The 18,226-nt window shown below is 38.6% G+C and overlaps 1 protein-coding gene across 20 annotated transcripts in view; it reads right to left on the bottom strand.

Moving 5' to 3' along the window:
- C2CD5 (C2 calcium dependent domain containing 5) overlaps positions 1–18,226 on the bottom strand; it is a 57,955-nt gene that overhangs the window by 11,183 nt on the left and 28,546 nt on the right. For 11 of the 20 annotated variants that reach the window (XM_039698218.1, XM_039698219.1, XM_039698221.1 and 8 more), the window contains 8 exons: positions 11,280–11,394; positions 9,491–9,586; positions 7,599–7,790; positions 6,721–6,907; positions 5,600–5,764; positions 5,137–5,277; positions 3,376–3,439; positions 115–176 (listed from right to left, as the gene is read on the bottom strand). In XM_039698218.1, coding sequence (XP_039554152.1) covers positions 115–176; positions 3,376–3,439; positions 5,137–5,277; positions 5,600–5,764; positions 6,721–6,907; positions 7,599–7,790; positions 9,491–9,586; positions 11,280–11,394 — 1,022 coding nt within the window. Of the gene's footprint in view, positions 1–114; positions 177–3,375; positions 3,440–5,136; positions 5,278–5,599; positions 5,765–6,720; positions 6,908–7,598; positions 7,791–9,397; positions 9,587–11,279; positions 11,395–18,226 lie in introns of all 20 variants that reach the window. The other 9 variants (XM_039698215.1, XM_039698207.1, XM_039698208.1 and 6 more) reach the window with 2 other exon arrangements.

Genomic DNA, 18,226 nt, shown 5'->3' with positions numbered 1-18,226 from the left:
TTTATTTCTGTCACAAAGGTTTCCTTTGAGTTTAGCTTTCAAAATATATATTTAAATTACTACAGCATATTTCAACACAGTTTAGCAAAAAGTTTCAATTTTGAATAACCTTACTTGAATTTCTGGTGTCCAGTTATTTATACCAGGCATAATTTCTGTGTTGCAGCTGTAGAAACCTGTGGAAAAAAATATTTGTGAAAAAACCAAAATCTATTTTATACACTGCAATATAAAAATACTTGTAAAGGAAACATATGTGACAAGGCTTCGCAAGTATTTTCCCTCATGTGGTTTTGAATACTGAATAATACACCAGAAATAAGATGAACATTCAAAAAACAAATACAGAATCTCGTAGGAGGAGCCAACACCCCAAATCCACAACTGCTCCACCTATTTCTTAGATAAACTATGCACCAGTGAGGAAATTTTTTAAAAAGGTGTGATATGAAATGTTATAAAGCCAACCTTTAATAGAGAGCACAGAAAAGGCTGTAAAGGAACTACTGTAGTGACTGACTGCAAATGGAAACCAGAATTATAGTGCCTAAACAGCAGAGTAAGTTATTAACAGCAGGTCAGCGATTCTGAAATCCTGAAGACAGAGTTAAATAAGCAGAAAAGAGGCTAATATGGTAGGACCTATATAAAAGCACAAAATGAGCTAGAAAAGAAATTTTGTAGCAGCTTACAGAGGGTATAAATATTAATGGGCTGTCTTTCAGAACATCAAAAGCAGAAATTCTGTTGAAAAATCAAAGATTTAGAAAGGATATGCAGAAACAATAGCATGAGAGCAGAAAACATGCTTTTCTTTTTACAGCAGTGTAGAGCTTTCCAGAACAGCAGAAAACCAGTCCTTTGTTTATTTATCTTGAACAAGTGTCTGAAGGAGATACTGAACAAAAAGGCAAAAGAAAGATTCCTATAAATCACAGAACAGGCAAAAGATCAAACAGCTCTGTGACACTGAAGTGTCAGCTTACTCCACTACCAGAGAGCATTGCTTGATCTCCAAGTAATGAGGTGCTAGTCACTGGTCCTCCTGCTCTCCTCAGTGCAGGTGTGTGTCACTGCTCACCTCAGTGCAGGTGTGTGTGTGTGTGTGTCACTGCTCACTGCTCTCCTCCGTGCAGGTGTGTGTGTGTCACTGCTCACTGCTCTCCTCCGTGCAGGTGTGTGTGTGTCACTGCTCACTGCTCTCCTCCGTGCAGGTGTGTGTGTGTCACTGCTCACTGCTCTCCTCCGTGCAGGTGTGTGTGTGTCACTGCTCACTGCTCTCCTCCGTGCAGGTGTGTGTGTGTCACTGCTCACTGCTCTCCTCCGTGCAGGTGTGTGTGTGTCACTGCTCACTGCTCTCCTCCGTGCAGGTGTGTGTGTGTCACTGCTCACTGCTCTCCTCCGTGCAGGTGTGTGTGTGTCACTGCTCACTGCTCTCCTCCGTGCAGGTGTGTGTGTGTCACTGCTCACTGCTCTCCTCCGTGCAGGTGTGTGTGTGTCACTGCTCACTGCTCTCCTCCGTGCAGGTGTGTGTGTGTCACTGCTCACTGCTCTCCTCCGTGCAGGTGTGTGTGTGTCACTGCTCACTGCTCTCCTCCGTGCAGGTGTGTGTGTGTCACTGCTCACTGCTCTCCTCCGTGCAGGTGTGTGTGTGTCACTGCTCACTGCTCTCCTCCGTGCAGGTGTGTGTGTGTCACTGCTCACTGCTCTCCTCCGTGCAGGTGTGTGTGTGTCACTGCTCACTGCTCTCCTCCGTGCAGGTGTGTGTGTGTCACTGCTCACTGCTCTCCTCCGTGCAGGTGTGTGTGTGTCACTGCTCACTGCTCTCCTCCGTGCAGGTGTGTGTGTGTCACTGCTCACTGCTCTCCTCCGTGCAGGTGTGTGTGTGTCACTGCTCACTGCTCTCCTCCGTGCAGGTGTGTGTGTGTCACTGCTCACTGCTCTCCTCCGTGCAGGTGTGTGTGTGTCACTGCTCACTGCTCTCCTCCGTGCAGGTGTGTGTGTGTCACTGCTCACTGCTCTCCTCCGTGCAGGTGTGTGTGTGTCACTGCTCACTGCTCTCCTCCGTGCAGGTGTGTGTGTGTCACTGCTCACTGCTCTCCTCCGTGCAGGTGTGTGTGTGTCACTGCTCACTGCTCTCCTCCGTGCAGGTGTGTGTGTGTCACTGCTCACTGCTCTCCTCCGTGCAGGTGTGTGTGTGTCACTGCTCACTGCTCTCCTCCGTGCAGGTGTGTGTGTGTCACTGCTCACTGCTCTCCTCCGTGCAGGTGTGTGTGTGTCACTGCTCACTGCTCTCCTCCGTGCAGGTGTGTGTGTGTCACTGCTCACTGCTCTCCTCCGTGCAGGTGTGTGTGTGTCACTGCTCACTGCTCTCCTCCGTGCAGGTGTGTGTGTGTCACTGCTCACTGCTCTCCTCCGTGCAGGTGTGTGTGTGTCACTGCTCACTGCTCTCCTCCGTGCAGGTGTGTGTGTGTCACTGCTCACTGCTCTCCTCCGTGCAGGTGTGTGTGTGTCACTGCTCAGCCCAGAGCAGCTGCAGGCACAGCACTGCAGGCACAGCACTGCAGGCCATCTGTGCCAGCTCCCCAGAGCAGGCACTGCCCACCAGCTCTCAGCAAGCACACACCAGAGGCACCTGCCTTGCACCACCCACCCTGGGCATCAGCAAGATCCCTCACCAAGGTCTCCTAACAAACTAACAGTGAAGCATTATCAAATGAAATGTAAATATAAGACTAGGAAAAGAGGGACAAAACTGCTTCATTTTCACAGTGGAAACATCTGTAATTTTGGATTTTGTGCTTCAAACACATTCATAACTTACATGCAGAAGAGGATAAAACAAGATGATGGCTGAGGGCCTTAATTTAGGGCAATAAAATCAACTGTAGCAGAACTGGATTATCAGTGAGGAATAAAAGACTTGGTGATAGTAACAGATAACTACAAGGACAGTTCTGAGCTTGACACGAGAAGATTAACACTGGTACCAGTTATTAGGAAGGAAACCAAGACATGGAAATTCACAATGACAAGAGAAAGGACAAGGACAAATCAAATGTCCAGAGCAATTTCTATATAATGGACACCTATATTTGCCTCTTATCCAGAACCAGCAGTTCTGTTAGGGAAGGTATGACATAGCCTTGCAAAAATAAATAGCATAAAGACAAGTGATACCAAGTAATATTTAGTTCTGTATTCTACTTTCATTACCCTGAAACCTACAAATCCATAATTCAGTCTAAAATTCTTCAGAAACAGTAATATTGTCAGTTGTCTTAGAACTTTTAAAATAATTTTTAAGAACACTAGTAATATTTTGTCATTTTGCAGCCTACAGCATAAATTAGGAAAATATGGTTGTAACTATACCAGAAGGTGGAGGAACATCTGTCAGTAAGGAATGTACATCTTCCATTGCATCTGTGTCATCAATCTGCAGAAAGGGAATAATTGAGAAAATCATGTTGCTGTGCCAGTAAGAAGTTTCCAAAAGAAATCAAATAACCTCCATTCCATTCAACCTTTAACACTCTTCTTTTAGATCAGACTGAGAGCCTTGCTACCTGCTGTAAATACTTCTGGTGTGTCTTTACATTTATCCTGTCCTACTGACCTGCAAGAGACCCACATTCACCTGTAACTCCCAACATTTTCTTATCAAGTGTTTTAGGAATGGTTTATAATTTAATTCCAGTATTGAAGGGTTTTCTGTCAAGTAATGGGTCTTCTTCTCCCTGTCCACGTAAAAGGGGTTGTCTTTCTTTTCCTTCAAAAAACAACCCAAAACTAAAGAAAACCAACCCAGATATCTTTACCTCTCATAACTGCCTTCTCAGGCTCTTTCAGCACATCCTTATCGCAATGAAATTTTCACTACTTTTTCCTATATAGCTCCAGTGAACAATGATTTTACTCTTGAAAGCTTTGTCAGGAGTTTAACTAAATTTTCTGTAATATTGTTTCTGATATCCAATTAATCATAAACCCAACTTGTCAAATAAGATAGTAGTAAATGATTCCACAGATAAAAAATAATTTTTTTCTAAAAATGCCTTACAAAAATCTTCAATTTTTTACAAAGGTATTTGACCCTTTTTGCAAAAGCAGCAGCCAATCTAAATTTATTATCCCAAACTCTCCCAGCTTGTTATTTTTTCACTGTCCTTTCACATCTCTGTTTTCAAACAAACAAACCCGTTAGAGTGCTCCCTCATTCTTCCTATCTACAACCTTTCTTCCAGATTATTTTCTATGAAGATGGTGATTTGTGAAGATGAACAAAGCCTTAGATGTACCTTAGGCTGCAATTACAGGCTGTATTTTGAAGTGGTTTTTAGTCAGTGATAGGTATTTGTACTGTCTGTATCTACAGGATTATCAAAACTCCAGCCCTTTTTTAACACTTGCTGGAGTATAAAAGACTTCAACACAGACAATGTTCAATAATCATATCTTTGAATTTTAGTGAATAGAGAGGTAACAGAAATCTATGCCCTTTATTTATCTGCAGGTGTTGCTCTTTTTGGTTGCAGCTGTAGAAAGAACTGGAAGGTATTGTCACAGGGTGTGAATCCTTAAATTGTGAAAAGCAATAGCCGAAATTCAGAAAATCTTTTATGTGCTCTCTTGGCACATGCAGTTTTTCAAATGCTTTGAATACAGCCCATTCTGGAAACTAATAACTCTGAATCTTCATCTACAAAGGTAAGAGCTTTGAAACAGGAAGAAAATACAATCTTTTTATTTGCTAAATATGAAGTGTGGCAACACAGAACCTCAGTGTTTATAAAAATAGATCTTGAGTTTTTGATTAGTCCGATCTGCTGCTCGGAGCAAGCAGAAGAACATTTCTTAACAGCTCTTAATTATTAATCTAGAGACTGCTACATATTCATGAACAGAAGGGCAATCTCTTTTCAGATACTCTGTAGACAGAGCTGTGCTCTAAGCAAACAGAGTAAAAAAAGAGAGACAAAGCAAAATTTAATACTTCACTTTTTCTATTGATACAAAAGGGAAAAAATCATGCACAATTTAGGAACTGTTCCTGGAGATGAGGAAGAAAACTTTTTTTAATACATATTTCAGGAGAAGACAAGTATGAACATGAGTAGTGAAAATGTTTATCACCTCCAAGACAAAAGCATCCTTCTTCCCATGTGAAAGGTCAAGCTCTGTAACTTCATCAGAGCTTTCTGACTGAGATCTCAATAGCCTGGAACGTTGTCTTGGCTCTGGAATGGGAGACCCAATAATTTCTTCAGGTAACTCCTAAAAACAATGTAAGAATTAAGAGATGTTCTGCCCAGCTTAAAAAAAGATCAACTCTACACAAATTGTTAACTATTTTAAAAATCAGCTCATTCTGAAAATCATTCTACTGAGAAATATATCTAAATAATACCAAAGTGATTTGGCTATGTGGCAAAGGGATCTGAAAATTCCAGCAGCTTCTAAAATCCAGTGAAAGAAGTCTGTATCTCTGTTAGTAAATGAACTTACATTCTGAAAGACTCAGTGAGAAAAAATGGATATACAGTGAATATATTGGAATCAGAATGCTTTATTTTTTAAGAATAAAAGATTTACTTACTGGAGGATTAATCTCATACAGTTCCTTGTTCTTTGCTATTGTATCATTTATTTTCTTTTGCATATGGGATATGTGCTGCTCATAGGTGCCATCATTTGGAGTCTTCCCAGCAATCTGAATGCCTCCAGGTGTTGGCAAAGCTGCTAAATACACACCTGTTGCAGACTTTTCAGAAGTCACAAAGAAAAAGACAAGTATATAAGCATGAATTGCTAATGTTTTCATACAAAGCTTTCCATAATGCTTATGCTAAAACAGCATTGTAACATGCAAACGACAGCAGCATGTCTTGCAAATAAACATATGGATCTCTCTCCTGTTTTATGAAACTTCACTATTCTTTTAGAAGACTCCCTCTTTTCCATTTTTCACAGTGGAACTCTAAAACTTCCCTAGAAATTCCAAACTAAAAATTAAGGCCTCTGCTCCAGTATGTTTTGTGTAAGCAAACAGATTGAGTTTTTGATGATCTAAAATTTGGCCAAACCATTTACATCATCAGTGAGGTTGTGATAACCCTATTTCTATTTACAGGAAACAGATAATGAAAGACAAAAGATGCCAGCCAGAATTACCCAAGCATCCCCTGATGCAGGAAGAAGCAGCATATTTCACTATTCTAATCTAGCATGAAAGAATGGGGTTAGAAAATATTGTTAATGAACATCTCCTGACTTTCTCAAATCTATAATTTATTTCTTCAGTTCCATCAAAAAAAGGCAACAGAACTTCCCCTCACTGCCAAATAACCAAAATATTTACTGACAGACTTAATTTACCTTATTCGTCATGGAACTGCAATTCAATGTGAAGAACAGGGATCTCTTTGACAGGACCTTTAAAGAATACCATCATTTTTCTACACTATGTGCCAATTAACTGTTTGAAGTGTCTCTTCCTCTCATCCCCTTTTTAATCATCTTGTCTTTTACCATTTTCAAGAGATCTGAATCTTCTTCTGCTGTCTTGATCAGTCTGTCCTGATTTTACAATAATTAAGATGCTTGGTTTTAAAATGATGTTTTGATGTCTGATTACTGTGAATCCCACAAGACTTGCATGTCTTCCTGAAAACATACTCCAGGAACGCAGAACCACCCCAGGATTCCAACAGTACTTACTGCCAAGCCCATCAGCATGTTTTCCCCCACAGTGATCTGAATTCTCAGCCCAAAGAGGGCATTCATTCCCCTCAGCTTGAGTTTGTTCATCAGCTGCGTGTGCACTTCGTACTCCATGAAGGGCAGCAAGTTACTGATGGAGGTTGCGTTTGCTTCAGCCTGAGCTTTCTTCTTCAGACGGCACAACCTGGCAACACAACCAGCACAGACAGAGCTCCAGTGCATCTGGGGAGGCTGAAAGGGACCACAGGCTATCTGCAATGCTTTCTCCTCACTCTATAACCTAACACAGCTTCTTTTCAATTTTCTAGATTGCTGCAACAGTACAATAAAATGCCAGTTCTTTACAAGAGCTTGTTGAGACAGTGCCATCTGGAAACTTCTATTTTCAGCTTTTCTTCTAAGACCCCCAATGCAAACATCTGTTTCTCTTGCTGCAAGCCTCAAACATTTCAGGCACAAGTACAGAAAATTACTACTGTAATTTCTAGTGGCAGAACTTTCAAAATTCCTACGAATACTGTTATTCAAGACACACATTGGAAGGGAGAAAATAATCCCAAAATCAAACCAAACCCCAGTGCCCTCACAGCTAAAGCATTAACCATATTTATCTGAAAAGAATAAAACAAAGAGCATAGCAATCCCATCTCTGACTATATGTTAGTCATCTCCACTCTTTGGGTTTAGTTCTACAAGCTGAAATTCAAAGCCCACACCAGTGCAGTGATACTTTCAGAGAGAAATGTTATTCAAGAACACAAGCCAACTGTATGTTTTATAATACAAGGTTTGATGACACATCAGATTTTAGCAACAGGAATTCTTTCAAAGGCCTCCCAAACTTTACTAGACTAAGGAAGTATTTTGATAGATACCTGGCTTGAATAAGACATCCCTTCCCAACAACTATTGCCTCTACAGGAAGGTCAATTGTGGTGAAAAGGACATCAGGAACTTTTTGCTTCCTGCAGTTGTAACAGTAAGTGAGGTGAGCAGGAAATGGCATGTTCAATTCATCGTATGGGATATGGCAAAATCCACAACCTGGTGGTGAAGCTTCTTCAATCCTAAAAATACATTATGGAGAGAATACTTAAAATATCTGCATCCTGGTAGCCACGCTCAGTAAGTGCACGTGTATAAACACCTGGAGAGACCTACTTAAATCATACACCACAACTGAACTCTGCTCCATTACACCAGCATGACAAGTGTTACAACATACCAACTACAAGAAGAAAAGGTTGCACACTACTTTGCTAAAACACTATCAATAAAACTTGCATTGATACTTCTTATGCAGGGATTGAGAAAAAGGACATTCAGTGACCAGCAATTCATAAAAAACTGTAACATCACTGAACTGGCTTTAAGCAGTGTAACTTCCAAATATAATCCTTGATACAACAGTTGTACAAAGAATTTGCTGTAACAAACACACCAAAAATTCTTTTTCTCATTGTGTCCAAAACCCCATAAGAGCAGATTACAAACAACAAACCAATCATCCTTCTGAGAAGCAGCAGAATAAGGTATCAGGTAAAATTAATTATTTCCTTATAACAGTCTCTCCCCTTCATGAGGAATACCCAGGAATGACCACTATAAAAATATAAACAGGGAAAGCACAAGCCAACTGCATCACTGCAAACAGATTCTCTTTCACATAAACAATTCTTCAGTGACTTTGAAGAGGTGCTTAAGCAAGTCTGTCAGATTTGGAACACTAGTTATCGTAAGACTTTGGCAAATAGATTTTGTGTTGAGCATGAGCTTTGTCTGTTTACCTGTTTTACCTCCCTCTGGCATTTCCAATCCATGCCAAGACTCTTAGCAGCACCAAAACACATATTTGAAAAAAGGTATTATTTTCTTTATATTATGAATATGATTATTTCTTCCTCTCCATCATATAGTGACTACAAAACCAAGTACTTCAGTTCTGGCTACAATTTTTAAAACTGTATCTACACCAGAAGACAATGGTCTTCTGCTGACAAAGTAAAAGAATAATAAATTCTAAATAAACCATGTTGACTGCTTATTACGGAAAACACAATGCAAGTGCTGAAGTGTAATGAATAGCTTTGCTTACAATTATAATTATTCCTTGAAATATTTGATTACTATCCTGAAGAATGCATAATAAATTACCAATAAGCATTAATTAATCTTTTTTCCCCAAAAATAACTTTGTGGCAATACTCATTCTTCAAATTTTATTTGCAAGAGCAGAAACAAAGGGGATCTTCATGTTTGGCCTTCAGTTTCATGATTTTGCTCATCAATTTCAACACACACCTATTCTGGAAAAATCAGGCATTGTATTTGTTTAATAACCAAGCTACTTTATCTCCCACACATAAAGAGTATTTAATGGAGCAGATATACACACATTATAGACACAGCCACTTTTGGCTTATGTAAGTTATCAAACATCTGTCATTTCTTATGGTGTGATACAAAATTGAGAAAAGAGACCTGAGGAGCAGTGAAGGAAAAAACTGAGTTATGATCTGTGTTAGTAGTCAAACATGTTACCTTATTGAGACTGTTAGAAATAAAAAGAGTATCTAATTGGGTGCAGAGCTCCATTACTCCTGTGGTGGTTGTTGTTAGTGAAAAGCAGTAAAGTGGTTGGTCCCGCATCCTGCACTGTAACACTGTAACCTACCCTAATAGAGAAGAACTATCTTGGCTCTGAGGAAAAAAATCAACCTCTCCCTTCTCTGACCCTATGGAAAAGAAGCCAGGCTGCCATGACAACCTTTGTTCCAAACAGCCTTCCATGGTGCCATCCTGAAGGAACCTAGGGTTCAGTACAGCTGCTGTGCCAGATGCGGACAAAATACAGACCTCTTCACTATAAGAGAAAAAAACAACAACAGAGTGAATTCCTACTACTTAGTGGCTGCTTTTATATCAAATTATCAGATTAAAAGGCTACTACAAGTGTCATTGAAGTTCAACATCACTAATTCTGTGCACTTGTGCAATTTTATCCATTAAAACTCACAAACAATCCTCTTCTGGTATTTAAACCATAACCACTGCATAAGTACAAGGTGAAGAAGGATTGAACAGAGACTTAAGAGCTTTGCGTCATGTTACAAATAATATAGCAACAGCAAGGCTAACCAGGTTTAAGTATGGTTTTCAGTTCTATGGCTAACAATGCAAAGAAATACAGCAAACCAACGAAACATTAAAAAAACCCAAGGCATAATTTTTTACCAAAGTAAAGGGGAAGTTGAGAGCCCCAGGATATTATTCAATTTTCAAAATGAAGTTAAAACTCAACACTGACAAGGTGCTTCTTGAAGGATAAAAAGTGGCAAAACAGTAAAATTTTACTAGGAAGAATTACAAAAATGGTACATTTTGCATATAAAATAACCAGCCATACTTAGGATTTAGCAGAGTTCAAGCTCTCAGGATGATCGCAGAGCTTTAGTAATTCTCAAGTTGTTAAATAAGAAACAAACCTCCAGTACTCAGTATAAAATACTATATTGAAAAAAATAAAGACAATCTTTCCCATTCATTTTCTAGAATGATACACGTGTCTTTTTTCAATTTGTTGTTTCTCTTTTCAAAATAATTTTTCACACATAACATGTCTGACAGACCAGTACTTAACACACACAGGCTTGTGCTTTAAGCATGGAATAAAGCTGAACTGGCAGTAAGTATGGGAACTCCAATAAATATTTTATCAATAATCAAACACTGCCACATTCAATTCCTTTAGAGAAATGCAAGCATCAAATAACCAATACCTGACTGCCTGTCTACGCTCTAAACATTCTTTCCCCATAGTTAGGGTAGAAAAAATAATGCAAACTATTTATGATTGTTACAAGAAGATTGATAAGCAAAGGAATAAATGCTTCATTTTGGTGTTATCATCCCTCAGTGATGGAGTAATTGAGGAAAATATGGCAAACCAAAACTTTTCCAACTTCTCTCCTTAAAAAAAGCAAATTTTTAGTGTTTTTACCTTAAAATATTTAGGCAAAATCAACTCAAAAGAAAATAAATTCAGATGTTTGAATTTGCTTGCTACTTCCCAAATGCAATTCAAAATAATGAACCAGAGTAATTTTCTGTTTAATATCAGCAGACACACCTCACTCCAGGGCAAGCTTTTTTTGGGCCTGAAATTTGAAATTTTCCACTTAAGTCCTGGTCTGCCAGTTGTTATCCAATAATGAAACTTCAATACATATACTTCTAGGAACAGTTGTAATTATTTAGGTAGATTAGGTTCAGAAAACTTCATGGGTAAATTAATATTGTTACAACAAAACAAATTGTAGGTTTTAGTTTAAAAGAAAAAATTGTAACATTCATTAGAAAAAACCTAAACCCCACATCTAAACATATATAAAAATACCTAATAATGAAATTTCATAATCTCACTTAAACTCTGTAAAGCAGTTATAGAATAGATGGTACCAACACTCATACTGGAATAGTTAACTTTTAACACACTGATAATAAAATGAAAAAAATTTCTGAGGCATTTTGAAAATCAAATCATCATCATGATTTACCAAATGCTGGTTGATTCACTGTAGCCCACTACAGCGTGACAACCCAATGCCTTGGCATGGGATTTTATTTCTTGTCTGATTTCTGCCCACCAGGCATCCCGTGTCTCTGGTTCATCTGAAAGACAAAGTGTAAATCAGTTCACTCTTCTGGGCTGTGCCGACACAAAGCTTCATGCAGTTAACCTGAAAAGCTGAGGTTTGCATATGCAAGTGCTTTGAATGTGGACACCTTCTTTCCTTCCTATTTGTCACACTTCAAGGAAACACTAATGGGACTTTTTCACTAATTAGCTTGTTTCTCCCCCAGAGAGCAGGTTCTCCCAAATTACTGCGTTCTTCTCCTTGTCCATATGACAGAGAACACTAAAATACTGTAGATACTGTTCCAATCTCTACCTGGTTTTAGTCCAAACCACACTCTCAGCTTCCAATACAAATGCAGTGTGTAACTTGCAACAAAGCATCACAGATACTCTGTAATGCTGAAAGACTAACAGTAATGAAACTGTATTTCTAGTAGTAAACTGATATTTTGCTTTGCTGTACACTTGGTATCTTTGAAATAACCTCAGTAAGTTTCCCTACTGGGAGCAGTTCTCTCTGCTAAGCAGATTTTGAAAATATTTGTTCAAAACCGTATCACTAATCAAATGGACAGTTCTGTGGCTCTCCTAACTGTGAGAAGCCATACAGATTTGAAACTACTTCTACAATTCCAACGTGAAGAAATACAGGATGTATGTTGTCAGTGCTTTTTTGAGTCAGTATCCTGGAAACTGCACCTTCCCTCCATGCCCACGAATAGATTTGAATTACCTTTACCTTCCTCAAGGTTATATATTAAATATATCCTGCCTGCTTTCTTGAAAGACAAGATACAAAAATACAAAGAGACCGTGCTGCTAGAGTAAGTTCATGCAGTCCATTTATTTTTTAACTGCTCAGCAATTAGTTCCCACAACTAAAGCTCTTGTCTTACAAGCTTTTTACATATGGAGCCAAAAAATACTGAATATACAACTAGAATTTGTCAGCTGTTTCTTGCCTGAGAACTTACCTGTTTCAATGAATGTAGTTAGCAACTGTGTTAATTGTTGATACAAAAAGGGAAAACCAGTAACAAACAATCAGCACTCGGATACTACCAAGGGTTCTGAGTAGAGAGATTCTTATGGAATTTCCCTGAAATTAACCCAACTTAGCACAGATACAAACTTCTGGCTACTGAGTTCTCCTTGCTGAATCATAATTTAAATATCAAAGTCAAAAACTGAAATTTATTTGGAACCAATTTTGTACTACCAGGAATATTTACCAACACAGTGTATGATAACCATGTTATCGTACACTTGGTTCTCTGACAACATGACAAACAAAAATGCAAGATGCAGATATACACATAATTTAAAAGTTACCGAAACAGAAATATTGTAAAGATGTATTCATTCATGACTTTACCTCAACTTTCCATTTAGAACTAGGCTCTAATTTTTCTAACTAAACTAATGAGTTTTTTCTAATTCAAAGGAAGAGCACAGAGGTCTGTATATTCAATTATACCTAACTTTAGATGGCAATGCTTGTGCAACTCACAGCACTGCACTGACCAGCAGCAGCCTGGATGCACAGACTAAATTTTATTCAACCTTTGCTTTAAGAAATGAACATTGAACAGAAAAAACTTTACAGTGAGAGTTCTTAGGAATGTTCTCTGCAACCAACAAAAACATACAGGTCAGGACACAAACCAAGGGATTTCTAAGAACTGTACCAATCATGTTCTGTAATCCAAGTTCACTTTAGCAGGTTTCAGTGCACTACTGGCAGGCTCTTGAGGTGCTGCACTTCACTCTCAGTGTGAAAACACTGTTTAAATCCTCTCAGTGACTGGGGAAAGAAATGCTTAAGGTGATACTCAGCAATCCTGACTCAGATTCCTGGAGCACCTGCTCTTCTCAGCTTTGGAATTCCTGAGTTTCCCACAGAAATCCTCCATCACACACAGGGCTGGAGCTCCCCAGCTCAGCTCTCAGAACCACCTGTGGTACAAAAAGTGGGAAACACCTTCTCTTTGCAGGTACCCCTCTGGACAGAGGCTGCCTCTGCTGCCAGCAGGGAACAGCAGCAGGGCTGGCTGAACTGAGGGAGAATCTCTGGAAATGGCTGGTAAGGCCAGGCTACAACATCTGACAAATTTAGAGTGCATGGAAGATGGGGGACCACAAGCACATTCTGTGAAAGTTCTTTTGAACTCTTTCTGGTGAAATGGACATGGATCTTGGGAGCAACTCCTCCTTTCCCCTCCAGTCATGGGCCAGAGATTGTTCTGATAAGCAATGTGTTTCTCCTTATTCATGAAAAGTCTAAGTAGCAGCAAAAGTGCTTCTCTGACCATGCAGAAAAACACCTGCTCAGTGAGACTGGATCACAGGCAGCTGGTTATAAACATTGACTAAAGAGCCACACAAATTCTTGTACTCCACAGAAAAACACCTGCAAAGAAGAAAATACACGTTTTTCTAGACAAAAACCGCCAATTTTCAAAACTACAACTTTTTACACCTTTTGGTTCCATCTGGCAAAAACTGCTTCTACTTATCAGTGACAATTCAATGTCAAAGTGCAAGAAAATGTGAAGTCATGATGAGGATTTGAGAGTTAGCAAGAGGTGAAGTGACTGAGGATGAACACAAAAAGTGCTGTGAAATAAAGGTAAGATTGATAAAGACAAGAATGACATTGAAAAGGAATGTAGCCACAGTGAAAACTGAAATGGAATGAGATGTTGAAAGGAAACAGGGATCCTTAAAGTGAACATAAAAGGTAGAAATAGTGACGGGTCCCAAATTCTATGCAAACATTTAGCTCTCCTCCACAAAAATTTATAGTTTAAATTATTCAACTTAAGAGACTTAATTTTCTCACCTACCATCTAGAAGGACACATTGTCATTATGGCAAACACACTGTTGTGAAGTTGCTCAACACTGTCTTGCTAAAACAATATTTAACCCTTTATTCTAAGAATCTGTTCAATAGCCTCACTAACAAAACTATTAACTACAGAAATGTAATGGATCATTTTCATTCTTTTGAGAGGTAAGAAGTATTTTCCAGCCCTTGTCTTCAGCGTTAACAGGATCAGACCCAATTCAAAGAATCTAACAACTTCTTATCGCACAAGAACAAATATTTCTATAAGTCATGCAGAAACAATTGTTTGTAAAGAAGACCATGACCTCTGCTTAAGATATTTGACTATTTTTTATTCCAGAAAGAGGCCAAAAATAATTATTATCTTTATATATAAATACTGTAAATTCACAGTTTATATGAACTTACCTTTGCGTATTAAAACACAAAATAATTGTCTACAATTAAAATCAAACACCATGACATTGCAATAATAGGTTGATACAAAACACTGAATGCAGTGCAATGTGTAGCATTCATATTCTTCTGACAAATATTTTCACAAGCAGCCTTTTTTGACACATGAGCCACACAATTTCACATGGGGATGCTGTCGTAGCATTTACAAGTTTAGTAAAGCTAAGGATTTACATAAACAATTAGAGGAGTTGGGGAAGCAGGATGGCATGTGTCCAGCACACTCCATGAGAGTGCCTGTTGGTTGTTTTGCTAAGGCAAAAGCTTAAGAACTAAGGGATTGCAAAGCAGATTCAGCAGACAGGAGCCAGAAACGGTGGGTACTTTGGCGCATGCTTGGATCAGGTGACAGTACAGACTGAAAACTATGGCAGCTCACTGAAATGGTTACAGAAAGTAATGGCCCTGGATTCTAGGTGGAAGCAAAAAGGCAAGCATACAGAGCACTCAGTCACAAGCTTTTCTAGCAAATGTACCGAGTAGTTTGGACCAAGGGTTTTCTACAACTCTACAACTTCTGACAGCAGGAAATTCCACTGCTAATTACGTCCCCTTTGTGGGAAACCAAAGGCTTAATACTAAACTTACTTTAATAAAATGTTTCCAAATTGGCAGGATATTTATAACCAAGTGGAAGCAAAGCATACTGTTTCTATGGTTGAGCACTTGAGAAACAATGCTGTCAAAAGTACAGCGTTCTATAAAAATCGTGAAAAACTCAAGCCTCCTTCAACTGAAACTTGTCAAACTGATTTTATTCAGCAGTTTTATAAGACACAAACAGAACTTCTGTACCTGGAATGTTCTTTAAGTTAGCTCTATCCACCAGCAGGTCACCCATCTCCTTTAGAATACAAGGTTGAGCCGTACTATCCAGGGGGCAATATCCTGTATGAATTGTTCACCTAGACACTATCACTTTCTCACTCATAAGAAGGGATTGCAAAGCAGATTCAGCAGACAGGAGCCAGAAACGGTGGGTACTTTGGCGCATGCTTGGATCAGGTGACAGTACAGACTGAAAACTATGGCAGCTCACTGAAATGGTTACAGAAAGTAATGGCCCTGGATTCTAGGTGGAAGCAAAAAGGCAAGCATACAGAGCACTCAGTCACAAGCTTTTCTAGCAAATGTACCGAGTAGTTTGGACCAAGGGTTCTCTACAACTCTAAGCAGAAAGGTTTGCAGGAAATTCCACTGCTAATTACGTCCCCTTTGTGGGAAACCAAAAGCTTAATACTAAACTTACTTTAATAAAATGTTTCCAAATTGGCAGGATATTTATAACCAAGTGGAAGCAAAGCATACTGTTTCTATGGTTGAGGACTTGAGAAACAATGCTGTCAAAAGTACAGCGTTCTATAAAAATTGTGAAAAACTCAAGCCTCCTTCAACTGAAACTTGTCAAACTGATTTTATTCAGCAGTTTTATAAGACACAAACAGAACTTCTGTACCTGGAATGTTCTTTAAGTTAGCTCTATCCACCAGCAGGTCACCCATCTCCTTTAGAATACAAGGTTGAGCCGTACTATCCAGGGGGCAATATCCTGTATGAATTGTTCACCTAGACACTATCACTTTCTCACTCATAAGAAGCAACACCTTTCCCAAGTTATTTGCTAGAGGGTCACATGTACAGGTTCTTTCAAGATTTAGCCAGAAGCTGCATTTTGATAGTCCATACAGATTTTTTGAAACTGGAGACAGATTAAGGAGAATGGCCTCTTGATGACACAGTTCACACCAAGAGTTGCTGTATCTTTAAAGCTGAATCCTTAGACAATCTGAGGAAATTACTCCAAAGTACAGACTGTCTGATTCACTTCAACCAGTTTTACGCTGCATAATTCAGTAAATATTTACATGTAGAAGGCAATACTCTGACAGGAGAACAATCATCCAAGGAAAATTTTCATGATCTATAAATGACTCATTGTTCTGTTGTTTCAAAAATGGCAATGGAGGTCAATATTCTTTCAAATTCAATCTTTGAATCTTTCATTAGGCAAAGCCATTAGCCACACATTCAATATTCCCTTATTTTTATATCTTCTTAATTAAAAACCTACTAACAGCTTATACAGAAAGATGTGTGGTATGCTTGTGTAGGTTTGGCTAGCTGGATTTTTTAACAGGCACCTTTGTTAGGTTTATAAGCAACCTTCCCTGGACCTTGAAGTTTTATTTAATCCTTTCTGCTTATCCTATTAACATTGACATTACCAATTTTCTAAAATATTTAGCAACTAAATAACTGTACAGAAACACAAATGCTCTGATCTGTAACGATTAACATAAAATTCAGGTAGCAAATAATTAAAGCTACAACAGATTAACCTAAAACTTCAAAAAAGTTTTCAAGCCACTCCTTGTTTAGAAATACTACTCCCTATATTAATCTGTAAGACTAGAAGATGTACAAATGAGAACTTTGTGACAGCGAGTGAAGGAAGTAGATTGTAGGGACATATCACAGGAAAACTAGGATACACTAAACTAGCAGGAAACAGTGTAACCACACCCAAAGGGAACAGGCACACTTACTGTTTACCAAGTTAAACCCCACATAAAACATCCAGCCTGCCAAATGTTACTGACAGCCAGAGCTCTGCCAGCTGAGTCAGAGAGCAGCACACACCTCACCTCCTCAGCCACACTGCTGAGGGAGCAAAACGAGACTCGAAAGCAGAAGGAATTCTTCAATTACTCAGGAGACTTTTTTAAGAATACTTAGATTAAACTGCATTTACAGGATGAGATGTTGGCTGGCTGATTAAACCAAACCCTTTCATCTGCAGGGCAGTTTTCCACTGGGTCAGTCAGGCCACATCACTACATGAGCAGCAAGTCTCCAAGAGAAACCATACAGAAAATTCCATATATCATTCCTTCAATGGCAGCTCACTGTTGAGGAGCGATAGCTTTAATCCCAAAATATACTCCAAGATGGAGAAGCAGAAGGGTTGTTCCCCTTATGGCTTAATACAGCCACAAGAGTGGCTGTAACTTTTAATTGTAGATAAAAGTCTGATAGGAAGAGCACAAGCTGAAAAGAGTATAATCTAAAAAAAAATCTTGTAATAATGTAAAAGCAGCAGTAATAATTTAGTGCAGAGCTAAAAGAAACAACCATGCGATACAACCTAATTTAAATGAAAAATATAACGTCAAAATATAAGGTATTTGAAGAAAAAAATTCAGAATCTATTAAAAATTAAACATATATTAAAAATCAAAACACTTAAAAATCAAGGTTTAAATTGCATCATACTTAGGATTATAAAAGCTCAAAAATACTGCCCAGAAACTAGAAAACATTAGATATAGGAAATAAATTTGCCTCTGGAAAATCATTTCCATGCATAAATATATGCCTTTGTTACTTCAGCTTTTAGTGATTATTTCAGTCATTCATCCTAGAATGGTGACTCAGCAGGTAATAAAGAAACTACTTATTCTATTTTGTGTCTCTGTTGCTTTGTCACCTTGGCACAATAAATACAACCTATTTTAAAACATGAGCAATCTTCAAAGAAAAGCTTGAAATGACTACAAA

The sequence above is a fragment of the Passer montanus genome, unplaced genomic scaffold (genome assembly GCF_014805655.1).
Source record: "Passer montanus isolate IOZ18808 unplaced genomic scaffold, ASM1480565v1 scaffold122, whole genome shotgun sequence".
NCBI classification, from domain to species: Eukaryota; Metazoa; Chordata; class Aves; order Passeriformes; family Passeridae; genus Passer; species Passer montanus.
This window is presented reverse-complemented; position numbering and strand designations above follow the sequence as displayed.